Here is a 24136-nt window from a genome sequence, read left to right as displayed (position 1 = left end):
ACTTGATAAAAAAAGTACTTGTCATTTCCAAATCAGAAAATATATATAGCTATATCAAAATCAGTTTAGGCTTTAGATTGTGCATTCATTTCAAGACATGTTACCCGTGGACTCCGATTCATGACTTGGTAACAAATAAAACAAACGCAGAGGAACTGTCCAGATTGATTCAATGCAGTTTCCCAAAGTTAGTTTGGCCTCTAGCTGAGACTGTATTTTATCCTGGATTTACCCATGCCCTGTGCGTGTGCCAAGTCATCCGACGCAGACGCAATTCTGCTTTTTGGTCCAATCATTTGCTCACTCTTAGGAATGTCACATCTCATTTTGGACATTCATAAAATATTTTTTCCTCAGCACGACCTTTGATGACCGGATGTATTTCTGTAAATACATTTGGAATTGAAAGGAACAGTTTTTTATGTTGAGATTTAATCAATGAATGCCACCCCAAACATTTTTCACAAAGGCTATTATAACGTTCAAAAATGATTTATGAGAGTTAGGCTATTTAAGGACGTGGTGTAACTGTTTTTGCTAAAACAAGTAAATTAAAAAAGTGCAAGTTCCAAATAAACACATTTTATCATTATTTTCATGTTGGCAACACGCAGGTGTCCGTTCATTTGTCAATACCGGGTCCAATACTCCCGCCTCACGACTGCTGCTCCGCTAGTGTTCTCCGAGGATGACAGTCCAGCGGCATCTCCGCCTTTACATCGTGCACCCCCTCCCCTTCTCCTAGTCACACATTCTCACTGTAACTCCAACTGTAGATCACAGGTAATATAATCGTCGAAAAAAGGACCTTACGTCAAAGAAAAGGGAAGAAAGAAATAAGGCAAGCAATGCTATCTTCTGACAATATCTCATTCAGTTTGAGAGCGCAGCAGGATGAATTTAATCTTCTCAAGATTCTTGGCATACTTTTACTTCGGATTCCAAGTTATTCTACAGTTCTTAATCGACCCTTGTCACCTCCATCCCCAGCCGTGCCACATTCTGGCGCAGATAGGACACACCGTGCGCCTTGGTGCCCTTCTGCCAACCCGCCAGCCGGCCAGAGTGCAGGCTGCCTTGAACCGCGCCCTCACCGGTCTCGTTCAAACTGGGGACAACTTTCTACCTTACAACCTGAGCCTAGAAGTGGTTCCCCGAGAGCCGGCCAACGGAGATCCGGAGTCCCTTTTCAGGTGTGTTTGTCAGGCTATCGTTGTTCAGGGGGTCTCCGCTGTTCTCGCCTTCCCCCAGACCCAGGAAGAGATCGTACAAGTGGAATTTATGGCTTCTTTTTTGGAAATCCCTTTTATAAGCATCATTGAACACGGAGAGCCTCTGAAAACACAGGTAACACATTTACATTCAGTTATGTCACAGCTGAAGTAGTCTTTACAGTGTTTGTTTTCAGGTAAATGGTTTGTACCGCCGCAGTAAACTTAAGCTATTCAGATGCCTGTGCGTTATGGTGCGCCACTGTGGCCAAAAGTGTCGCGCTGCTTTTTCCATGAACCCAATCGAAACCAAGGGGGTGAATGTGCAGTTAACAGGGTTTTGTGGAGATAAAGCCTATATAAAACATTTGTGGACATATATTGTGAAAAGAGCACATGAATATAGCGGCAGTGTAGTCTTATGGCAACTAGCCACTATTTTGCCTCTCCCAACTGTTGCCCTTCTCTATTTTTAGCCCCAGTGTCCGGGTTTTGGTCCTTGTAATATTATGACATTTACCCTGCGAACCTGATATTTTGTTTTCAAGGGAGATTTTATTAAAATGGTGCAATTTTTGACCTGATCACGTACAAGATTTGCCTCGGTAACACGCTGCGCGAGAGCGCACTGATTGTTTCTCCAAAAATGATTTCCATCAGACTTTCCATTCGACCTGATCTATTAATTTCTAATTTAGCAGAATACATTGTCAATGTGTATGTTTGCTTTAGGGCCATAGTGTGGTGCTGCAACCTGGTCTCAGAGCATTTCATATTACTCTATACATAAATCCAAAACATCTAACATCTAACATATGATATGTTAGGTTTTGTATGGTAGGCTATGTATTAATTTGTGGATGTTCATCACCCATTTCGTATGATATGTTGCGAATTACAATTCGTATTAAACTGAACAAAAATATAAAGGCAGCATGTTAAGTGTCGCTCCCTTGGTTCATGAGCTGAAAAAAAGATCCCAGAAATGTTCCATATGCACGAAAATCTTATTTCTCTCAAATTTTGTTAGCAATTCTCCTTTGCCAAGATAATCCATCTACCTGACAGGTGTAGCATATCAAGAAGCCGATTAAACGGCATGATCATTACACAGTTGCACCTTGTGCTGGGGACAATAAAAGGCCAGTAATGTGTTGTTTTGTCACACAACACAATGCCACAGATGTTTCAAGTTTTGAGGGAGCGTGTACTTGGCATTCTGACTCTAGGAATCTCCACCAGAGCTGTTGCCAGATAATTTAATGTTCATTTCTCTACCATAGGCCACCTCCAATGTTGTTTTAGAGAAATTGTCAGTATGTCCAACCAGCCTCACGACCACAGACCATGTGTAACCACGCCAGCCCAGGACCTCCACATTCGCCATTTTAACCTACAGGATTGTCTGAGACCAGCCACCCGGACAGCTGATGAAACTGCGGGTTTGCACAACCAAATAGTTTTTTGCACAAATAGTCAGAAACCATCTCAGGGAAGCTCATCTGCGTGCTCGTCATCCTCACCAGGGTCTTGACCTGACTGCAGTTCGGTGTCATAACCGACTATAGTGGGCAAATGCTCACCTTCGATGGCCACTGGCACGCTGGAGAAGAATGCTGTTCATGGATGAATCCCAGTTTCAACTGTACCAGGTAGATAGCAGACAGCGTGTACGGCGTTGTGTGGGTGAGCGGCTTGCTGATGTCAACATTGTGAACAGAGTGCACCATGGTGGCGGTGGGGTTATGGTATGGGCAGGCATAAGCTACGGACAAGGAACACAATTCTATTTTATCGATGGAAATTTGAATGCACAGAGATAACGTGATGAGTTCCTGAGACCAATTGTTGTGCCATTCATCCGCCACCATCAGCTCATGTTTCAGCATGATAATGCACGGTCCCATGTCGCAAGGATCTGTACACAATTCCTGGAAGCTGAACATGTCCCAGTTCTTCCATGGCCTGCATACTCACCAGACATGTCACCCATTGAGCATGTTTGGAATGTTCTGGATCGACGTGTACAACAGCGTGTTCAAGTTCCCACCAATATCTAGCAACTTCGCACAGCCATTGAAGAGGAGTGGGACAACATTCCATAGGCCACAATCAACAGCCTGATAAATTCTATGCAAAGAAGATGTGTCCCGCTGCATGGGGGTCACATAAGATACCAACTGGTTTTCTGATCCACGCCGCTACTTTGTTTTAAAGGTATCTGTGACCAACAGATGCTTATCTGTATTCCTATTCATCCATAGATTAGGCCCTAATTAATTTATTTCAATTGACTGATTTCCTCATATGAACTGTAACTCAGTAACATCTTTGAAATTGTTGCGTTTATATTTTGCCAAACGTACTAGATATTACGAATATGCTAAACATTTGTTACAAATTCTAGCTAGGTGGCTAGCTAATGTTAACTTTAGGAGTTAATTTAAGGTTAGGGGAAGGGTTAGCTAAAAGGCTTAAGGTTAGACTTAAGGCTTCCACATGCTTCCCTGCCGAAACAATTCGTAAGAGTTTGTGCATATATTATGACAACATTTTGAGATGTTTTTGTTTGTTCTGGACTTCGGTGAAGGTTTTTTACAGCTGTTCTGGCACACAACAGTTTTTCTAGAGGCAAACTGAAGTTCGGAGCCAAAGTTTCCGCCTCTGTCAGTGATTGGTCAGCAGTAGAGATTCTTCAATAAAGTCTTTGTTGTCATTCAACGAGAGATGACTAATTTTCATGAATTTAATTTTTTTGAGAAATACTGCACCAAACAGCTTTATTAAGATGTAAAATTGAGCGACTAAGATCTCCTCGGCAAAACGGCAAAATGAATGACAGATTTTTTTCAGATATACTTTTAGTAAGTGTATACTGGCTATGGCGTCTCAAAATGGATAACCAGTACCGTTTCTGCTTTTGTCTCGTTTTTCAAGCGAATGTCTTTTAAGGAAGTATTTGAGCACACTCGTTCGGTTCGCCTAGCCGACTTCGGCTAGCCGCCAGCCGAACTGAAGCATGCTTCCTTTAGGGGAAGGGTTAGCTGACATGCTAAGCAGTTGCAAAGTAGCTAAAAAGTAGTAAGTAGTTGAAAATGATTGATTTGACCTATCTGAGCCTTCTTGGTGTCATGGAATGAGCTAATCAGTATATTATTGAAACACAAGAGGCATCATCATCCTGAGTTCATACTATTTGTGCCTGTCAGTTGTCATGTTCTTTACATTATTACCTATGACAATGACTGCTTTACACACACACACACACACACACACACACACACACACACACACACACACACACACACACACACACACACACACACACACACACACACACACTTCCATCTGTATATTAGATAACGTCAGTGACTTTAGAGCAATGTGAAGCAACGTGACTTTCATGGTAAAATAGCTCTGCAATGATTTCCCTCAAAATTATGCAGATCGGTAACTTCCATAGGGACCATGACATTGCTCATTCACCTTGTTGGTAAGGGACAAGGCCATGTACTTGAGAGCATTTCACCATCTTTCATTCAAAATGTCTCTCAAAAGACATATGATTTCACAGTGTCATTGGATTTGGTATTGCTATTTCCCTTGGCATGCAAGGGAGGCGACATGAACATCTTAAAAATCATAGCCAGCTGGAAGATTCCTTTGAGCACTGCAAGCTCGGTACACTTGGGGAGAGCTGTGCCTAAAATCAGAGAGAGCGAGTGAGAGAGAGGTGGGAAGTGCAGTCACAGTATCCGTATGCCGATTGAAAACTTGTACTCTTGTCTCATTTTGTATTCCACGGCCCCTTTCCATTTTGCCATCAAAACCAAGATCACAACTCTGGCTAATGGTGCATCCTACAGTATACAACCTCCATCTCTGTCATGGCTTTCAGAGAGAGGCCTGCAGTTTGATCAGCACTACATGAGACGACAGGTGTTTGCCTGGGCACTGGCCGTTTCTTTCTGACCTTTCAGGTCAGCTATTACCCTGCCTGTCATGCTATGCTGGATCTAATGCACCTGTCCCAGGTTTAAGAGACTGGATGAGTCATAGTCACAGTTTCACAGCACCAGCTGAGCCACCCCAGTCAAGCAGCCTGCCGTAGTATGATGTGTCAGAGTGCTCACTTTGGCAGTTTCAGCTGGAGTCTCTAGCTGTGGTTCTCCTGTGGTTGTTCTCTCACTCTGTCTGTCTCTCTCGCTCTCTCTCATTTGTCTCGGGGCGCATCCCTTTACTTACTGGCAGTAATCTGAAAGAGCTGGACAGCTGTGTACGCATATGGGCAGTAGGTGTCCTCCATATTGCTTTCACCTATCCTGTGTCTTCATATCCATGCAGATAAAGGAGAGGTGGGAAAGCCGCTTTAGGTTCTCGAAAAACACCTTTAGCTGTATGTCTCCGTGACTTGTCCGTTTGTGTTTGTCTGTTAGTCTTTCTAAGATGTGCAGTGTGTTTTAAGTCTTTTGTTGATGTGGTTGTAGGCCACGTGACTGTGTGCACTTGTCTTTCAGCTGTTGATGCACCTGTCCTGACATGTGCATAGTTACTACGTCAGTGTGTCTGTGAACTATTGAACTTGGCAGACCTGTCCAGTTTCAGACGGCTTACAACACAAGGTACTTTAACAAATTAAAAGGGAGAAAAAAAAATCACACACTGTAAATCTTAGGGTGGGCAGGGAAAAGTGCACACATTTGTCTTGTTTAATGTCTGCCCATTAAAATTGCTTTGGAGGGTTCCTTAACTGACTGTGAAATTATCACTGGGCTGAATGGGGAAAGAGATGAGAGGCAAACACATACACAGTCCACCCACCTGGACTGTTTTGTACCAAGCCACTTGACTTCCTCAGTTGCACCTCATTATGCTATGATCAGCAGCAGATGAAACCTGTCAGAATTATTCATGACAACAATTTCACGATGCCATGACACACAGCAGTGGACAATCATGGTTAGCCAACGAGCCAACCTCCCAGTAAATCACTGCATGTTCAGGAATTTGCCAGGAATTTGCCATGAACTTCCATTAATATTATCACTGGAGTCATGTTCTGTTAATGAAAGTCCTACGTAGGGGTTATATGAGGTCCTGATGAGTCCCCTTGCTTCACTGGGATCTAAAAGGAAAGGATTAAGTCATGTCATGTCGGGTTTATGACATGGCCTTTTGATGTCTTACTCTGCTTCCAAACCGACTTTGAGAAAAGGAACGATCCCTGTGGAAGGATGTAATGTATTCGATGTCTACACGTCATAGTTTTATGTAGGTCATATACTGTGTTCAGTGTTTTATACAATGTGGTGTTTCACACAATATAAAGGCGACACAAATAGTATTTTAATCCTGTGAAAAGTGGGATTGTGGCATATGGGAATGGCATCACATGCATGGGGCAGAGCTGAGATGGAAATCTCACAGACACAATGAAGTCCCTTTCCCTCGCCTTCTTCAGTCTGCCAATCAGTCTAAAAGCTCTCATTGGTCTGCACTATGGCGCATGTTGTGTAACCCCCCGAAAATTAATGAACATGAGTAACAGAGAAGAACACAATGCCTTAGAAATGGGGGATTGGCCTTCTTCAAGCTCCTTTGAGATGCATATTAGTGCCTAGAGCCGTGTCTACTTTAGATCAGACACTGAGATAGAACTACGGGCTCTGGGAGGGGAATGAGCTGAAAGATGGTCCCTGCTGTTCTGGTGAAGTGTTTGCTTTAACAAGCATGGTGAGGTCTTGCAAACTGATGTTGTCATACTTTGCTTTCCCGGGCGAGTTTGCCGACTGCACTTGTAATGCAATTGTGTGTATAAAAGAACAGATCATCACTTAAGATGTGAGAGGCAGCCTATTTTGAAGCTTTGACAGTTGAATCGATATCAAACCCCTGTAATCTGTTTTGAAAATTTGCTGTTGTTTGAGTGTGTTTATTAGTAGTGGTATTTCTTATGGCAAGCATATATGATTGTGGATGCTCTTGACTAGAGCTAAACCCCTAATTATTTGCTCAATGAAAATGGTCGCAGTGAGTGTGACAGGCAATTAACGTTGCCAGTTTTATATGTTGGTAATAAATGATTTGGTAATACTGCACAGTGATTACGCTAATATACCCACACAGTAGGTACCAAGTCCTTCTTTTAAGATTAAAATACCAAGCTGTGATGTACCGCTAATGCAAACAGCCTTAAAAGTAATCAAACCATGTTCTCATTTGAGAACTCTCTAGATAGTAACTTTCATGGTGCCTTTTTGTTGCTTCATTCAGGCCAAGTGGATTGATTCTCAGAAATATTCTGCAACTTTCTTGATAATGCTAGAATCTCATTGAATGTTATTTCTCAGTGGTACAGCACTGGGCTTTTTTCTCAGTAGGTCATTACATTTAATGAATCATCTGTCCCAGAGAAATGTTTACAGATACGTTTGCGGAAACATGCATATTGGAGAGAAATGGATTTGGCTTGAGGGTTAAAATAGATCTCTTGCTCCAACCCAACATTAGAGGGCAAAGGCACAACTTTCAGAGAGGTTAACTTTCCTCCTTATGCAACTTACTTGAGTATAACATTTAATTAGGATTATCTTGAGTGAGATTCTCGACTGCTTTGTTAAATAGGGGGAAAAGTACGGGTGTGAAAGCTATTTTTTGTCAATGTGTTTCTTTACTACCCAATCCGAGCTTTGCTGTCAGCAGCAGAAGCTCGGCTTGCAGTGGTCGAAGTTAAGGCAGGCCCAGTGCATTAGTGGAAAAAGGTCTGAGTCAGTAGACTCCTGAGCACCAAAGATAGAGGCCTGCCTTTCATACTGCAGGTCCAGTTTACTGCTCAAGGGACAAAAGGCAGGGAGCGCAACGATTAAAACTCCCCCTCCCCCAAGACTATTCCGCTTGCAGAACTAGACATGAGTCATCATACGCGATTTGATGCTCTAATGCCTAGCAAAGGTTATAAAAGAGAAGGGACCTTGTTTGACGCCCCAGATTCTTCTATTCATCTTCACAGGCGCATTGCTATTTCAGGCAGAATCGGAACTTTGACCTATTTCTGTTTGATTTTTGCCTCACCAATAAGATAAGTTGCTGATAGTACTAAGAGGCTGAACAGACCCTTGATGGGTGTTGGCAAACATGAGAAATGGGATTCAGAATATGCTGACATATACAGTAGCTTCATCTCCCTTTCCTCCATGAGTAAGCACATAAATACACATACGGTTCCTCATAGAAATCTTTATATTTTTCACTTATATCTCTCTCTTCTCTCCCTTCATCATGCAAACATAGATTCACCTTAATTGCAGACTGTTCCTCCACTCAGAGGTGACCATTGCAGCCCTGTCCAAACTGCTCCAGTCTGCTTCACCTAGCTGTGCAGGGAGAGGTGTGAAATACCTGGGGGAGATAACTGGTAATTGCTCACAGGTGGGGGAGAGTGATAGGCAGTGTTAGGATCTGGCTAAGTCCAAGGTTACAGACCCAGGGGAGACTGGCTGGGAAAATCAGTTTGCTGCTGGAAGAGGTGTTTGAGGGGCCAAGAAGGGCACTCGTCCTTTGCTTCAAATGGAGACCCCCATTACCCCAGGGCAGTAATGGGGACATTGCCCGGCAAAGGGTCCTATACTTTAGATGAGATGTCAAACTGAGAAGCGTGATCTCTGATAATCTCATGACATGTGTTGGCATCATGGTGAACTTGCTATATACAAAAGTCGGAAGTTTACATACACTTAGGTTGGAGTCATTATGACTCATTTTTCAACCACTTTCTTGTTAACAAACTATAGTTTTGGCAAGTCGGTTAGGACATCTACTTGGTGCTTGACACAAGTAATTTTTCCAACAATTGTTTACAGACAGATTATTTAACTTATAACTCAATGTATCATAATTCCAGTGGGTCAGAAGTTTACATACACTAAGTTGACTGTGCCTTTAAACAGCTTGGAAAGTTCCAGAAAATGATGTCATGGCTTTAAAAGCTTCTGATAGGCTAATTTACATCATTTGAGTCAATTGGAGGTGTACCTGTGGATGTATTTCAAGGCCTACCTTCAAAGTCATTGCCTCTTTGATTGACATCATGGGAAAATCAAAATAATTCAGCCAAGACCTCAGAATAAAAATTGTAGACCTCCATGAGTCTGGTTCATCCTTAGGAGCAATTTCCAAACACCTGAAGGTACCACGTTCATCTGTACAAACAATAGTACGCAAGTTTAAACACCATGGGACCACGCAGCCGTCATAACGCTCAGGAAGGAGACGCGTTCTGTCTACTAGAGAAGAATGTACTTTGGTGTGAAAGTGAGAATCGAACAACAGCAAAGGACCTTGTGAAGATGCTGGAGGAAACGGGTACAAAAGTATCTATTTCCACAGTAAAACAAGTCGTATTTCGACATAACCTGAAAGGCCGCTCAGCAAGGAAGAAGCCACTGCTCCAAAATCGCCATAAAAAAGCCAGACTACGTTTTGCAACTGCACATGGGGACAAAGATCGTACTTTTTGGAGAAATGTCCTGATGAAACAAAAATGGAACTGTTTGGCCATAATGACCATCGTTATGTTTGGAGGAAAAAGGGGGAGGCTTACAAGCTGAAGAACACCATCCAACCGTGAAGCACGGGGGTGGCAGCATCATGTTGTGGGGGTGCTTTGCTGCAGGAGGGACAGCTGCACTTCACAAAATAGATGGCATCACGAGAAATAACAATTATGTGGATATATTGAAGCAACATCTCAAGACATCAGTCAGGAAGTTAAAGCTTGGTCACAAATGGGTCTTCCAAATAGACAATGACCCCAAGCATACTTCCAAAGTTGTGGCAAAATGGCTTAAGGACAACAAAGTCAAGGTATTGGAGTGGCCATCACAAAGCCCTTACCTCAGTCCTATAGAACATTTGTGGGCAGAACTGAAAAAGCATGTGCAAGCAAGGAGGCCTACAAACCTAACTCAGTTACACCAGCTCTGTCAGGAGGAATCGGCCAAAATTCACCAAACTTATTGTGGGAAGCTTGTGGAAGAATACTCAAAGCATTTGACCCAAGTTAAACAATTTAAAGGCAATGCTACCAAATACTTATTGAGTGTATGTAAACTTCTGACCCACTCGGAATGTGATGAAAGAAATAAAAGCTTAAATAAATCATTCTCTCTATAAAGTGGTGATCCTAACTGACCTAAGAGGGAATTTTGACTAGGATTAAATGTCAGGAATTTTTAAAAACTGAGTTTACGTACACCTAAGCCAAACACATTTAAACTTCCGACTCCAACTGTTCGTGTCGTTTCTTGTGTGTTCTAATGGAACTGTGTCCAAATATATTTTATATTTGTCATCCTGATTTCCGGACCTTTTTTGGATGATCATTATATTCATCATTATATCCCAGGTCTGACAGAACCTGTGCAGATGATCTAGGTCCTGCTGTAACTCCTCCTTAGTGGGAGACAGCAGCACCAGGTAATTTCAGTATTGTGTAGGGTGAGACCAGGTGCTGCAGATTATTCTGTTTTTGCCAATTCATTCATGTAGATGTTAAATAGTGTTGGACTTGTTGAGCAGCCCTGTTTCACTCCCCGTCCCTGAGAGAAGTCTGTTTGCTTGTTGCCAATTTTAACCGCACATTTGTTTTTATTGTACATTGATTTAATAACATCATCTATTAGTTTATTAAAAAAAGACCTTCATGCCAAATTGAATCAAATGCTTTCCTGAAGTCTATGAAACATGATCTCTCTACTATTATTCTGACATTTCACATTCTTAAAATAAAGTGGTGATCCTAACTGACCTCAAACAGGGAATTTTTCTAGGATTAAATGTCAGGAATTGTGAAAAACTGAGTTTAAATGTACTTGGCTAAAGTGCATGTAAACTTCCAACTTCAACTGTATATTCCCCCACAAATTTGCTGCGTGCTGGTGGGTGCTACATATTGGTGACGAATGGATTGAGTTACCTCCACATCAATCAGTTTATGAAAAGCCCTGTGTGAAATGCAATAATACATTGTAATCTTCAAGGAAGGCACTACTTCCATTGGATTCGCTAAGTCTATTAGAAGATCCTTTGAAACAATTTGTAGAAATGACAGTTAGTAACTCAAAAATGCTGCACGCACAAAACAAATATTAGACAGCAAGGCTCTTGATCCAGGATTGGATTCTCTGCTGTTACCAAGCAAAGCTTGATTTTGGAAGAAGCTAACCACTTCGCTAGTTGTGTAAAAGACATATACAACAAGATGTACAATGTTGACCTAGAGGATATCACTTAAAAGTATTCATTAAAAAGCTTGTTTCCAAAGTGGTCCTCGATATTATTGATTAAAAGGCAAGACAAAATTACAAACAACCATATATACATTCATTTATATTGACGTCCTAAAAAGTGTCTCTCTTCACTGCACTTTACCCTAACCTTAAAAATCAACCATATTAATTTCGACCTTTAAAAAACAATCTATTCATTGCATCATACCTATCATTCAAATATATACACCTGACCAGCGGTAGGGGGCACAAGGGGCAGTGGATGGGTTTCTATTACTTAGACATCCTTGTCTGAATGAAAACCTTTGCCTGCTTTTTAAAGCTATTTCATAGACAAATGTCTGTATAGAGAAACGTGCTCCTCACAATACTGTTTACTCTTGGGATTTTACAAGACATAACACCAGCTCTAGACCATATCAATGTGGTTTTTCATATAACCTGGGGCACAATCATTTAAGATGTCAAACATATGATTAAGTTTAAGTTGGTCAACTCTGGACTCCAAAGGTAACAAGCCCACCTCCCAGAACTCCTGTACCCCTATGTGGGTCCTAGGGGGGCCATAAACCTGATAACATTATTTTGCATGACCTGCATTCTAATTTTCTGCTTTTTTGATAGCCCACTATACCAAACAGAGCAGGCATAATCAAAATGACACAGAATCAAGGTTGAGACAAGCAGTTTTCTTCACTTTGATGTTAAAATATCAATTTGTTCGCCATTTTATAAAGAATTTTAGCAGCAATCAGGTCTCCAGAAAGGGATTGATCTAGGGACACACCAAGATCAGTTACACTTGTTTTAGATTCAATCTCTTTGCCTGCACAGTTTACCCAAGCAATCTATGTTTTGTTCCAAACAAAATCGGTTACATTTTTCCCAAATGTAGCGACAATTTGTTGTCAGTCAACCAATCTCCAACTAAATTTAATTCCTTACTCAGGGTCTCCTTGATGTAAACTGTATCCTTCCCTGATACCAGTATGGCTGAGTCATCAGCATAAAGCAGGAGTTTGCATCTGCCATATCATAAACGTATTAAACAAATAAGAGAGGCACTAAAATTGATCCCTGCAGTACTCCACAGGACATTTCTTTGGCCTTACATTCTTGTGTTCTGTTGGTCAGATAAGGCCTAAACCAATTCACTGCTACACCATTTAGACCTATGCATTTCAGTTTCATCAGAAGAATATCATGTTCCACAATGTCAAAAGCTTTCTGCAAGTATAACATACCTGAATAGTTCCCCATCTCACTTTCCTGCTTGATGTGGGCAAAAAGGTGGATAAGGCAAGTATCAGTGGAATGAGATGTTCTAAAGACAGATTTGAGTTCATAAATACATTTGTGCTCAGTATCCCTCAAGTTGATTAAAAACGAATCTCTCAACAATTTTGGATAAGCTGCTGAGGATCGACACAGGCCTGTAGTTTCAGGAACCACCCTGGCTGTTTTGAGATAATTGGGAAATGTACCACTACTAACAGAAAGGTTAACAATATGCAATATAATTTTAGCAGTGACACAAGCACTATCCTTTATGAATCTTGCAGGAAGGTTATCCAGCCCAGTTGCTTTGTTTGTGCTCGTTAAGCATAGTAGATTGGAGACTTTGTTCTCTGTTCCCATGCACAGCTCAAACAAATAATTTCTGATACCTTTGCTATGGTAAAAGTTGTTAATGAAAGACTGGCCATGGTGTCCAGAGAAGGTTGGTAACTTCTTAACCAGAGATGAGGCTATAGGAGGTTAAAACATTTTTTTTTAAATAATATGCAACCAACATAATCAATATCCAGGCCAATACTACAGGATTTTACCTTATAGGGAGTTTTTGAGCCAATGTCCTTTAAAATGTTTCACAGTTTACAAGGCTGATGTAAGTTGACATTAACAGTGTCTATGTAATGTTGGGATTTGGCCTTATCCATTTTGTATCTTGCCTGGTTTCTACAGTTAATAAAACCATAATCTTGTTGTAGATGTATCCTTTTGAATTTGGCCAGGTTGCGATCCCTTTTCCTAAGATCTCGGAAGGGATACATTTTCCTGTTTGATTCAAATTTGTTTAATCGCCAGAAAGTCGAGTGCAGACAGAAACATTTATTTATTAAAGATACCAAAGATACCTGTCCACACACGACTGCGTGGCCAAACACGACTCCAACACCATCATTAAGTTTGCTGACGACACAACAGTGGTAGGCCTGATCACCGTCAATGATGAGTCGGCCTATAGGGAGGAGGTCAGAGAACTGGCAGTGTGGTGCCAGGACAACAAACTCTCCCTCAATGTGGGCAAGACAAAGGAACTGATCGTGGACTACAGGAAAAGGTGGGCGAACAGGCCCCCATTAACATCGATGAGGCTGTAGTGGGGCGGGTTGAGAGTTTCAAGTTCCTTGGTGTCCACATCACCAACGAACTATCATGGTCCAAACATACCAAGACAGTCGTGAAGAGGGCTCAACAAAACCTTTTTCCCCTCAGGAGACTAAAAAGATTTGGCATGGGTCCCCAGATCCTCAAAAGGTTCTACAGCTGCACCATCGAGAGCATCCTGACAGGTTGCATCACCGCCTGGTATGGCAACTGCTCGGCATCTGACCGTAAGGCGCTACAGAGGGTAGTGCGAAAGGCCCAGTATATCACTGGGGCCAAGCTTCCTGCCATCCAGGACCTATATAATAGGCGGTGTCAGAGGAAAGCCCATAAAAATGTCAAAGACTCCAGTCACCCAAGTTATAGACTGTTTTCTCTGCTACCGCATGGCAAGCGGTGCCAGAGAGCCAAGTCTAGAACCAAAAGGCTCCTCAACAGCTTCTACCCCCAAGCCATAAGACTGCTAAACAATTAATAAAATCGCCACCGGATAATTTACATTGACCCCCCCCTCCCTTTTGTACACTGCTGCTCCTCGCGGTTTGTTTGTTATCTATGCATAGTCACTTCGCCCCCACCTACATGTACAGATTTTCTCAACTAGCCTGTACCTCCGCACACTGACTCTGTACCGGTGCCCCCTCTATATAGCCTCGTTATTCTTATTGTGATACTTTTTATTTTAGTCTACTTGGTAAATATCTTCTTAACTCTTCCTGAACTGCACTGTTGATTAAGGGCTTGTAAGTAAGCATTTCACGGTAAATTTCACTTGTTGTATTTGGCGCATGTGACAAATAAAGCTTGATTTGATTTATTCTAAAATATTTTTTTTTTAAATCCTCAGAAATCTACACACAATACCCCATAATGACAAAGTTAAAACAGGTTTTTAGACATTTTTGCCAATTTATTAAATATTTAAAACGAGTATTCAGTATTCAGACACTTTGCTATGAGACACGAAGTTGAGCTCATTGATCCTCCTTGAGATGTTTCTACAACTTGATTGGAGTCCACCTGTGGTAAATTCAATTAATTGGACATGGTTTGGAAAGGCACACACCTGTCTATATAAGGTCCCACAATTGACGTGAGGTCGAAGGAATGGTCCGTAGAGCATCGAGACAGGATTGTGTCAAGGCACAGATCTGGGTAAGGGTACCAAAACATTTCTGCAGTATTGAAGGTCCCAAAGGACACAGTAGCCTCCATCATTCTTAAATGGAAGAAGTTGGGAACCAAAAATAATTGTTATAGTGCTGGCTGCACAACCAAACTGAGCAATCGGTGGAGAAGGTCCTTGGTCAGGGAGGTGACAAAGAACACGATGGTCACTCTGACAGAGCTCTAGAGTTCCTCTGTAGAGATGGGAGAACCTTCCAGAAAGACACACATTCTCTGGTCTGATGAAACCAAGATTGAATTATTTGGCCTGAAAGCCAAGTGTCATGTCTGGAAGAAACCTAGCACCATCCCTACGGTTAAGCATGGTGGTGGTAGAATCATGCCGTGGAGATGTTTTTCAGTAGCAGGGACTGGGAGACTAGTCAGGATTGAGGCAAAGATAAATGGAGCAAAGTACAGTACAGTTTCCTTGATGAAACCCTGCTCCAGAGCTCTCAGGACCTCAGACTGGGGCGAAGGTTCAACTTCCAACAGGACCACGACCTTCAGCACATAGCCAAGACAGCGCAGAAGTCTCTGAATGTCCTTCAGGGGCCCAGTCAGAGCCCGGACTTAAACCTGATAAACCAAACATCTCTGGAGAGACCTGAAAATAGCATTTCAGCAATGCTCCCCATCCAACCTGACAGAGCTTGAGAGGATCTGCAGAGAATAATGGGAGAAACTCCCCAAATACAGGTGTGCCAAGCTTGTAGTGTCACACCAAAGAAGACTCAAGACTGTAATTGCTGCCAAAAGGTGCTTCAACAAAGTACCGAGTAAAGGGTCTGAATACTTATATAAATGTAATATTTCCGTTTTTTATGTTTTATAAATTAGAAAACATTTTTAAAAACCTGTTTTTACTTTGTCATTATGGGGTATTGTGTGGAGAATTGAACCCTGTGGCAGAGGTCCGGACAATAGGCCCTCCGATTTGACACACTGAACTCTATCTGAGAAGTAGTTGGTGAACCAGGCGAGGCAGTCATTTGAGAAGCCAAGGCTATTGAGTCTACCGATAAGAATGCGGTGATTGACAGAGTCGAAATCCTTGGCCAGGTCGATGAAGACGGCTGCACAGTACTGTCTTTTATTGATGGCGGTTATGATATCGTTTAGGACCTTGAGCGTGGCTGAGGTGCACCCATGACCAGCTCGGACAACAGATTGCATATTGAAGAAGATACGGTGGGATTCGAAATGGTCGTGATCTGTTTGTTAACTTGGCTTTCAAAGATTGTAGAAAGGCAGGGCAGGATGGATATAGGTCTATAACAGTCTGTGTCTAGAGTGTCTCCCCCTTTGAAGAGGGGGATAACCGCGGAAGCTTTCCAATCTTTGGGGATCTCAGATGATACGAAAGAGGTTGAATAGGCTAGTAATAGGGGTTGCAACAATTTCTGTGGATCATTTTAGAAAGAGAGGGTCCAGGGTCTAGCCCAGCTGATTTGTAGGAATCCAGATTTTGCAGCTCTTTCAGAACATCAGCTGTCTGGATTTTTTATTTTATTTAAACTTTATTTAACCAGGTAGGTTAGTTGAGAACAAGTTCTCATTTACAACTGCGACCTGGCCAAGATAAAGCAAAGCAGTGTGACACAAACAACAACACAGAGTTACACATGGAATAAACAAGCATAGAGTCAATAACACAATAGAAAAAATTAAGTCTACAGTCGTGGCCAAAAGGTTTGAGAATGACACAAATATAAATTTTCACAAAGTCTGCTGCCTCAGTTTGTATGATGGCAATTTGCATATACTCCAGAATGTTATGAAGAGTGATCAGATGAATTGCAATTCATTGCAAAGTCCCTCTTTGCAATGCAAATGAACTGAATCCACAAAAAAAACATTTCCACTGCATTTCAGCCCTGGACCAGCTGACATCATGTCAGTGATTCTCTCGTTAACACAGGTGGGTGTGTTGACAAGGACAAGGCTGGAGATCACTCTGTCATGCTGATTGAATTCGAATAACAGACTGGAAGCTTCAAAAGGAGGGCGGTGCTTGGAATCATTGTTCTTCCTCTGTCAATCATGGTTACCTGCAAGAAACACGTGCCGTCATTGCTTTGCACAAAAAGAGCTTCACAGGCAAGAATATTGCTGCCAGTAAGATTGCACCTAAATCAACCATTTATTGGATCATCAAGAACTTCAAGGAGAGCAGTTCAATTGTTGTGAAGAAGGCTTCAGGGTGCCCAAGAAAGTCCAGCAAGCTCCAGGACCGTCTCCTAAAGATCATTCAGCTGCAGGATCGGGGCACCAACAGAACAGAGCTTGCTCAGGAATGGCAGAAGGCAGGTGTGAGTGCATCTCCACACACAGTGAGGCAAAGACTTTTGGAGGATGGCCTGGTGTCAAGAAGGGCAGCAAAGAAGCCACTTCCCTCCAGGAAAAACGTCAGGGACAGACTGATATTCTGCAAATGGTACAGGGATTGGACTGTTGAGGACTGGGGTAAAGTCATTTTCTCTGATGAATCCCCTTTCCGATTGTCTGGGGCATCCGGAAAAAAGCTTGTCCGGAGAAGACAAGGTGAGCGCTACCATCAGTCCTGTGTCATGCCAACAGTAAAGCATCCTGAGACCATTCATGTGTGGGGTTGCTTCTCAGCCAAGGGAGTGGGCGCACTCAGAATTTTGCCTTTGAACACAGCCACGAATAAAGAATGTTACCAACACATCCTCCGAGAGCAACTTCTCCCAACCATGCAGGAACAGTTTGGTAATGAACAATGCCTTTTTCCAGCATGATGGAGCACCTTGCCATATGGCAAAAGTGATAACTAAGTGGCTCGGGGTACAAAACATCGATATTTTGGGTCCATGGCCAGGAAACTCCCCAGACCTTAATCCCATTGAGAACTTGTGGTCAATCCTCAAGAGGCGGGTGGACAAACAAAAACCAACAAATTCTGTCAAACTCCAAGCATTGATTATGCAAGAATGGGCTGCCATCAGTCAGGATGTGGCCCAGAAGTTAATTGACAGCATGCCAGGGCGGACTGCAGAGGTCTTGAAAAAGAAAGGTCAACACTAAAAATATTGACTCTTTGCATCAACTTCATGTAATTGTCAATAAAAGCCTTTGACACTTATGAAATGCTTGTGATTATACTTCAGTATTCCATAGTAACATCTGACAAAAATATCTAAAGACACTGAAGCAGCAAACTTTGTGGAAATTAATATTTGTGTAATTCTCAAAACTTTTGGCCACTACTGTCTATACAGTGTGTGCAAATGGCGTGAGAAGGTAAGGTAATAAATAGACCATAGCAGCAAAGTAATTATAATTTAGCAAATTATCACTGGAGTGATAGACGAGCAGATGATGATGTGCAAGTAGAAATACTGGTGTGCAAAAGAGCAGAAAAGTAAATAAAAACAATATGGGAATGAGGTAGGTAGATTTGATGGGCTATTTACAGATGGGCTATGTACAGCTGCAGCGATCGGTTAGCTGCTCTGATCCCGGATGTTTAAAGATAGTGAGGGAAATAGAAGTCTCCAGCTTCAGTGATTTTTGCAATTAATTCCAGTCATTGGCAGCAGAGAACTGGAAGGAAAGGCGGTCAAAGGAGGTGTTGGCTTTGGGGATGACCAGTGAGATATACCTGCTGGAGCGGGTGGGTGTTGTTATCGTGACCAGTGAGCTGAGATAAGGCAGAGCTTTACCTAGCATAAACGTATAGATGACCTGGAACCAGTGGATCTGGCGACGAATATGTAGCGAGGGCCAGCCGACTAGAGCATACAGGTCGCAGTGGTGGGTGGTATATGGGGCTTTGGTGACAAAACAGATGGCACTGTGATAGACTGCATCCAGTTTGCTGAGTAGAGTATTGGAAGCTATTTTGTAAATGACATCCCCGAAGTCGAGGATCGGTAGGCTACTCAGTTTTACGAGGGTACGTTTGGTGGCGTGAGTGAAGGAGGTTGTGTTGCGAAATAGGAGGCCGATTCTAGATTTAATTTTGGATTGAAGATGTTTAATATGAGTCTGGAAGGAGAGTTTACAGTCTAACCGGACACCTAGTTATTTGTAGTTGTCCACATATTCTAAGTCAGAACCGTCCAGAGTAGTGATGCTGGTCAGGCTGGCGGTTGCGGGCAGCAAACGGTTGAAAAGCATGCATTTGGTTTTACTAGCGTTTCAGAGCAGTTGGAGGTCACGGAAGGAGTGGTGTATGGCATTGAAGCTCGTTTGGAGATTAGTTAACACCGTGTCCAAAGAATGGCCAGAAGTGTACAGAATGGTGTCGTCTGCGTAGAGGTGGATCAGGGAATCACCCGCAGCAAGATCGACATCGTTGATATATACAGAGAAAAGAGTTGGCCCGAGAATTGAGCCCTGTGGTACCCCCATAGAGACTGCCAGAGGTACGGACAATAGGCCCTCCGATTTGACACACTGACCTCTGTCTGAGAAGTAATTGGTGAACCAGGCGAGGCAGTCATTTGAGAAACCAAGGCTGTTGAGTCTGCCGATAAGAATGCGGTGATTGACCGAGTCGAAAGCCTTGACCAGGTCGATGAAGACATGCTGTACAATACTGTCTTTTATCGATGGCGGTTATGATATCGTTTAGTACCTTGAGCGTGGCTGAGGTGCACCCGTGACCAGCTCGGAAACTGGATTGCACAGCGGAGAAGGTACGGTGGAAGGTACGGTAATTTTAGAAAGAGAGCATCCAGATTGTCTATCCCAGCTGATTTGTACGGGTCCAGGTTTTGCAGCTCTTTCAGAACATCTGCTGTCTGGGTTTGCATGAAGGAGAAGCTGGGGAGGCTTGGGAAAGTAGCTGCAAGGGTGCTGTTGGCCGGGGTTGGGGTAGCCAGCAGGATAGCATGGCCAGCCGTAGAGAAATGCTTATTGAAATTCTCGATTAACGTGGATTTATCGGTGGTGACAGTGTTACCTAGCCTCAGTACAGTGGGCTGCTGGGAGGAGGTGCTCTTATTCTCCATAGACTTTACAGTGTCCCAAAACGTTTTGGAGTTAGAGCTACAGGATGCAAATTTCTGTTTGAAAAAACTAGCCTATGCTTTCCTGACTGACTGTGTGTATTGGTTCCTGACTTCCCTGAAAAGTTGCATATCGCAGGGACTATTCAATGCTAGTGTAGTTTTCGTGCTGGTCGAGGGCATTCAGGTCTGGAGTGAACCAAGGTCTATATCTGTTCTTAGTTCTACATTTTTTGAAAGGGGCATGCTTATTTAAGATGGTGAGGAAATTATTTTTAAAGAGCAACCAGGCATCCTCGACTGACGGGATGAGGTCAATATCCTTCCAGGATACCCGGACCAGGTTGATTAGAAAGGCCTGCTCGCAGAAGTGTTTTAGGGAGCATTTGACAGTGATGAGGGCTGGTTGTTTGATCGTGGACCCATTACGCACGCAGGCAATGGGGCAGTGATCGCTGAGATCCTGGTTGAAGACAGCAGAGGTGTATTTAGAGGGCAAGGTGTGAAGTGCCAGTTTTCAACCCCCCTGGCCTGCTAGGCTCCAGTGGGGGAAGGGAGCCTCCTACAGAAGTTAGAAAGTTACATAGTTTGTGTCTCTGAGGGCTGTGAGATGGTGTGCTAAAGATGTCCACATGCTTCCCAGCCGAAACAGTTTGGAACAGTTTGTGCATATATTATGTAAACATTTGGTGACGTTTTTGTTCATTTTGGACTTCGGGAAGGGTTTTTTCAGCACAAATTTTACATTTTTTATCGAGGCAAGTCGGTAAGCGAGTTGGTAACCGAAGTCTACGCCCCCTTGTCGGTGATTGGTCAACAGTAGGGATTCTTTAATGAAGTGCCTGTGGTCATTCAACGAGAGACGACTCGTCCTAATGCACATTTTTTCACTTAAGAAATACTGTACCAAACATCCTAGTCAGATGCAAAATTGCACAACCAAGCAAAATGTACAAAATTAATGACAGATTCCTTGAGTTATTTTTGATTAATTCTGACTATTTTGAGGAAGTGTATACTGGCAACAATGTCTCAAAATGGACAAACAGTACTATTGCCGTATGTGAGCACAGTTGTTTGGTTCAACCGAACTTAAACATGGGGACACCTTAAGAGTCTCTGGCAGGGAATTTGTAACACTTAAAGACATTCTATTTTTTGTGATTACATTTTATGCACTGCAGTAAGAATATGAATATAGGACCCATAAAAGTTGTTTGGCTTGTAATAAATCATTAAAACAAAAAAGAGGCAAAACTTGAACTAATTTTAATTAACATGTCAGAGTAAGGATTATGAGAATGGTACTGAAAGTTCCTTTTTTACTGGGATCAGGGCTTTGAAATCAAGCCTAGTTGTTGTAGATGTGATACTGATCTGAATGCGATCCGGTGTTTGGCAAAAACTCAATACTCCCATTTGTTGTTCTTAGGGCTGTATTATCTCAGATCTAACTAAACAGAGATTCATGGGAGCGGCTTATGCATGTATTCATATCATTTCCCAGGGACGTTCTGGAATAACTAGGGTTGGTTTTGGTTGTTGCTCAAAAATGCAGAGCTTGCTTTTGTTTAGTGAAAGTACCCAATCTCTGTATTGTTTGGGCAAGACTGTTGTTGGGCTTTTCCTTGATAACATTTTTTTGTAGGGGTTGATACATTTTTCCTAAGCGAAAATTAAGTCAGAAATGTCAAAGTGATTACAAACTTCAGAAGCCTTTTTAAACCTCAAATGCACTACAAGTTTTACATTTCCTGCAATTCCCTGAAAGTTCTTCCGCAACAGGGTGATCAAATTAAGTTCCGGCACCTGTATAACGCAGTCCAAAACAAGCCTATTTGATTTTCCCATATTCCAATGTTCCCTTTTTAAAATTATTATTATCACAGAGTAAGTTATCACTGTATCGTCTATTAATTTCACAACTTCGCTGAGAGAACGCCTCGGTACCATTTCCAAGACAGCATAGATCACAGAGGCGCTATTTGATTACAACCACATGAACAAATGCAAGGAAAAAAATGACAGGTCAGACTGTAGAATGACCCCCAATATGGCCTAGTGAGTGAGCATAAACAGTACATTTCCGCTGTGTCGGCTGTCAGGCCCCTCTGTGTTATTTCTGATTCACAGAGCATGGTTATTGACCTATCATTACTCTTAGAAGCCCTCCAGTCTGCTTCATTGCAGAGGAATTCAGCTGACTGTTTTTTTGTTGTTGGATGAAGCAGCACATTGACCGAGAGACCAGACCAGCACTGGGGCTGGATGGAGTGTGCTGGCATCTCACTTCAGAGCTAATCCATTGTCTTCCCCTCTGACTGCAAACAGCGTTTTGGCAGGCACCGCCGCTCCCTGAATTCTGCATTCGACTCGTTCGCCTGCCAAAGACTCCCCTTCAGCTTTGCCGCTGCACCCATGTTATTATCCAACCTCTAGTTGTGTTGAGCTCTTCCTTGTTCATTTTTTTTTTGCGACCACCGTTTTCTAGACACAGCCTCGTTTGCCCTCCCTTTGATTCTAAACAATCCCACTTTTGGTGATTTTATTGCAGAATTTGCTCTGTAACAACCATCCCTGCCAACCCTTGAATTGAATGTCGTCCAGACATTACGAGGTCCAGTGTATTAGCCATATTGGTCATTTGCACCATCAATGCTAAAGTGGGGGTCTTCGTAAATGTGACACTTAAGCTTGTACCACTGTATGCTCTCTCAAATAGACGAGGCACTTCAGCCCCGATCTGATTGAGCAAACAAAGAGTGAACTTAACCTGTGTAAACATCTTCGGCAAACAAATCCAGGTTTGGAATGGCCAGTGTACTACCACGACCTGTGGCAGTCATCAGCTCGCTCATGCTACAGCTTAGCAACGAAGGGAACTATGTTCTCATGCAATACGTTGATTTCATCAATCCAATTAATGAATTGCTAATCCTGACAGTTCATCCAGCCATTTTGTGCTGGACAGTTCCCAATCTTAAGTGCCAATATCATGTCATGATATTTGACTGTCAATTTGGATACTCCTCGAATAGATTTCAGAAACATTTAATTTAGCAGATAAGGTATGATATTTATATATTCCTGTTGTAAACCTAGTGGTTTTGTAAGAATTCATTACATTGAGTAATTAACAGTATGCGGACTAATTAAAGGACAAAACGCAGCATCATATGATGTAAAATCCATCATACCGGCTGTATTTATGAATTTTGAATTACCTCCTTGATTATCTTCCCTATATCTGTCACTTCCCTTGGTTCTCTCCTTAGGTGTTATTGACTCTGTTTTCATGTCGGTGCGTTGTTTGTGTTACGTGTTTATGGTTTCATTTATTTATTAAAACCGTCTCAGCGCACTCGTTACAACAGCTCAAATAAGCAAAGAGAAACGACAGTCCATCATTACTTTAAGACATGAAGGTCAGACAATACGGAACATTTCAAGAACTTTGAAAGTTTATTCAATTGTAGTCGCAAAAACCGTCAAGCGCTATGATGAAACTGACTCTCCTGAGGACCGCCACAGGAAAGGAAGACCCAGAGTTACCTCTGCTGCAGAGGATAAGTTCATTAGAATTACCAGCCTCAGAAATTGCAACCCAAATAAAGACTTCCTAGAGTTCAAGTAAGAGACACATCTCAATATCAGAGGAGACTGTGTGAATCATGCCTTCATGGTCGAATTGATGCAAAGAAACCACTACTAAAGGACACCAATAATAAGAGGAGACTTGCTTGTCCCAAGAATCATGAGCAATGGACATTCGACCAGTGTACATTTGTCCTTTGGTCTGGAGTACAAATTAAAGATTTTTGGTTCCAACCGCCGTGTCTTTGTGAGACGCGGTGTGGGTGACTGGATTATCTCCGCCTGTGTATTTCCCACCGTAAAGCATGGATGAGGTCTATGGTGTGGGGTGCTTTGCTGGTGACACTGTCTGAGATTTATTTAGAATTCAAGGCACACCTAACCAGCATGGCTACCACAGCATTCTGCAGCGATACACCATCCCATCTGGTTTGGGCTTAGTGGGACTATCATTTATTTTTCAACAGGACAATGACCCAACACACCTCCAGGCTGTGTAAGGGCTATTTAA

General features: G+C 42.4%; 1 protein-coding gene across 1 annotated transcript in view; it reads left to right on the top strand.

Moving 5' to 3' along the window:
* Positions 1–894: 894 nt before the first annotated feature.
* LOC139410110 (glutamate receptor, ionotropic, N-methyl-D-aspartate 3Bb) overlaps positions 895–24136 on the top strand; it is a 111254-nt gene continuing 88012 nt past the window's right edge. Inside the window, exon 1 of the mRNA XM_071155554.1 lies at positions 895–1347. Within this exon, the coding sequence (XP_071011655.1) occupies positions 895–1347 (453 nt within the window). The remainder of the gene's footprint in view (positions 1348–24136) is intronic.

The sequence above is a fragment of the Oncorhynchus clarkii genome, chromosome 5, assembly GCF_045791955.1.
Source record: "Oncorhynchus clarkii lewisi isolate Uvic-CL-2024 chromosome 5, UVic_Ocla_1.0, whole genome shotgun sequence".
Classification (NCBI taxonomy): domain Eukaryota; kingdom Metazoa; phylum Chordata; class Actinopteri; order Salmoniformes; family Salmonidae; genus Oncorhynchus; species Oncorhynchus clarkii.
This window is presented reverse-complemented; position numbering and strand designations above follow the sequence as displayed.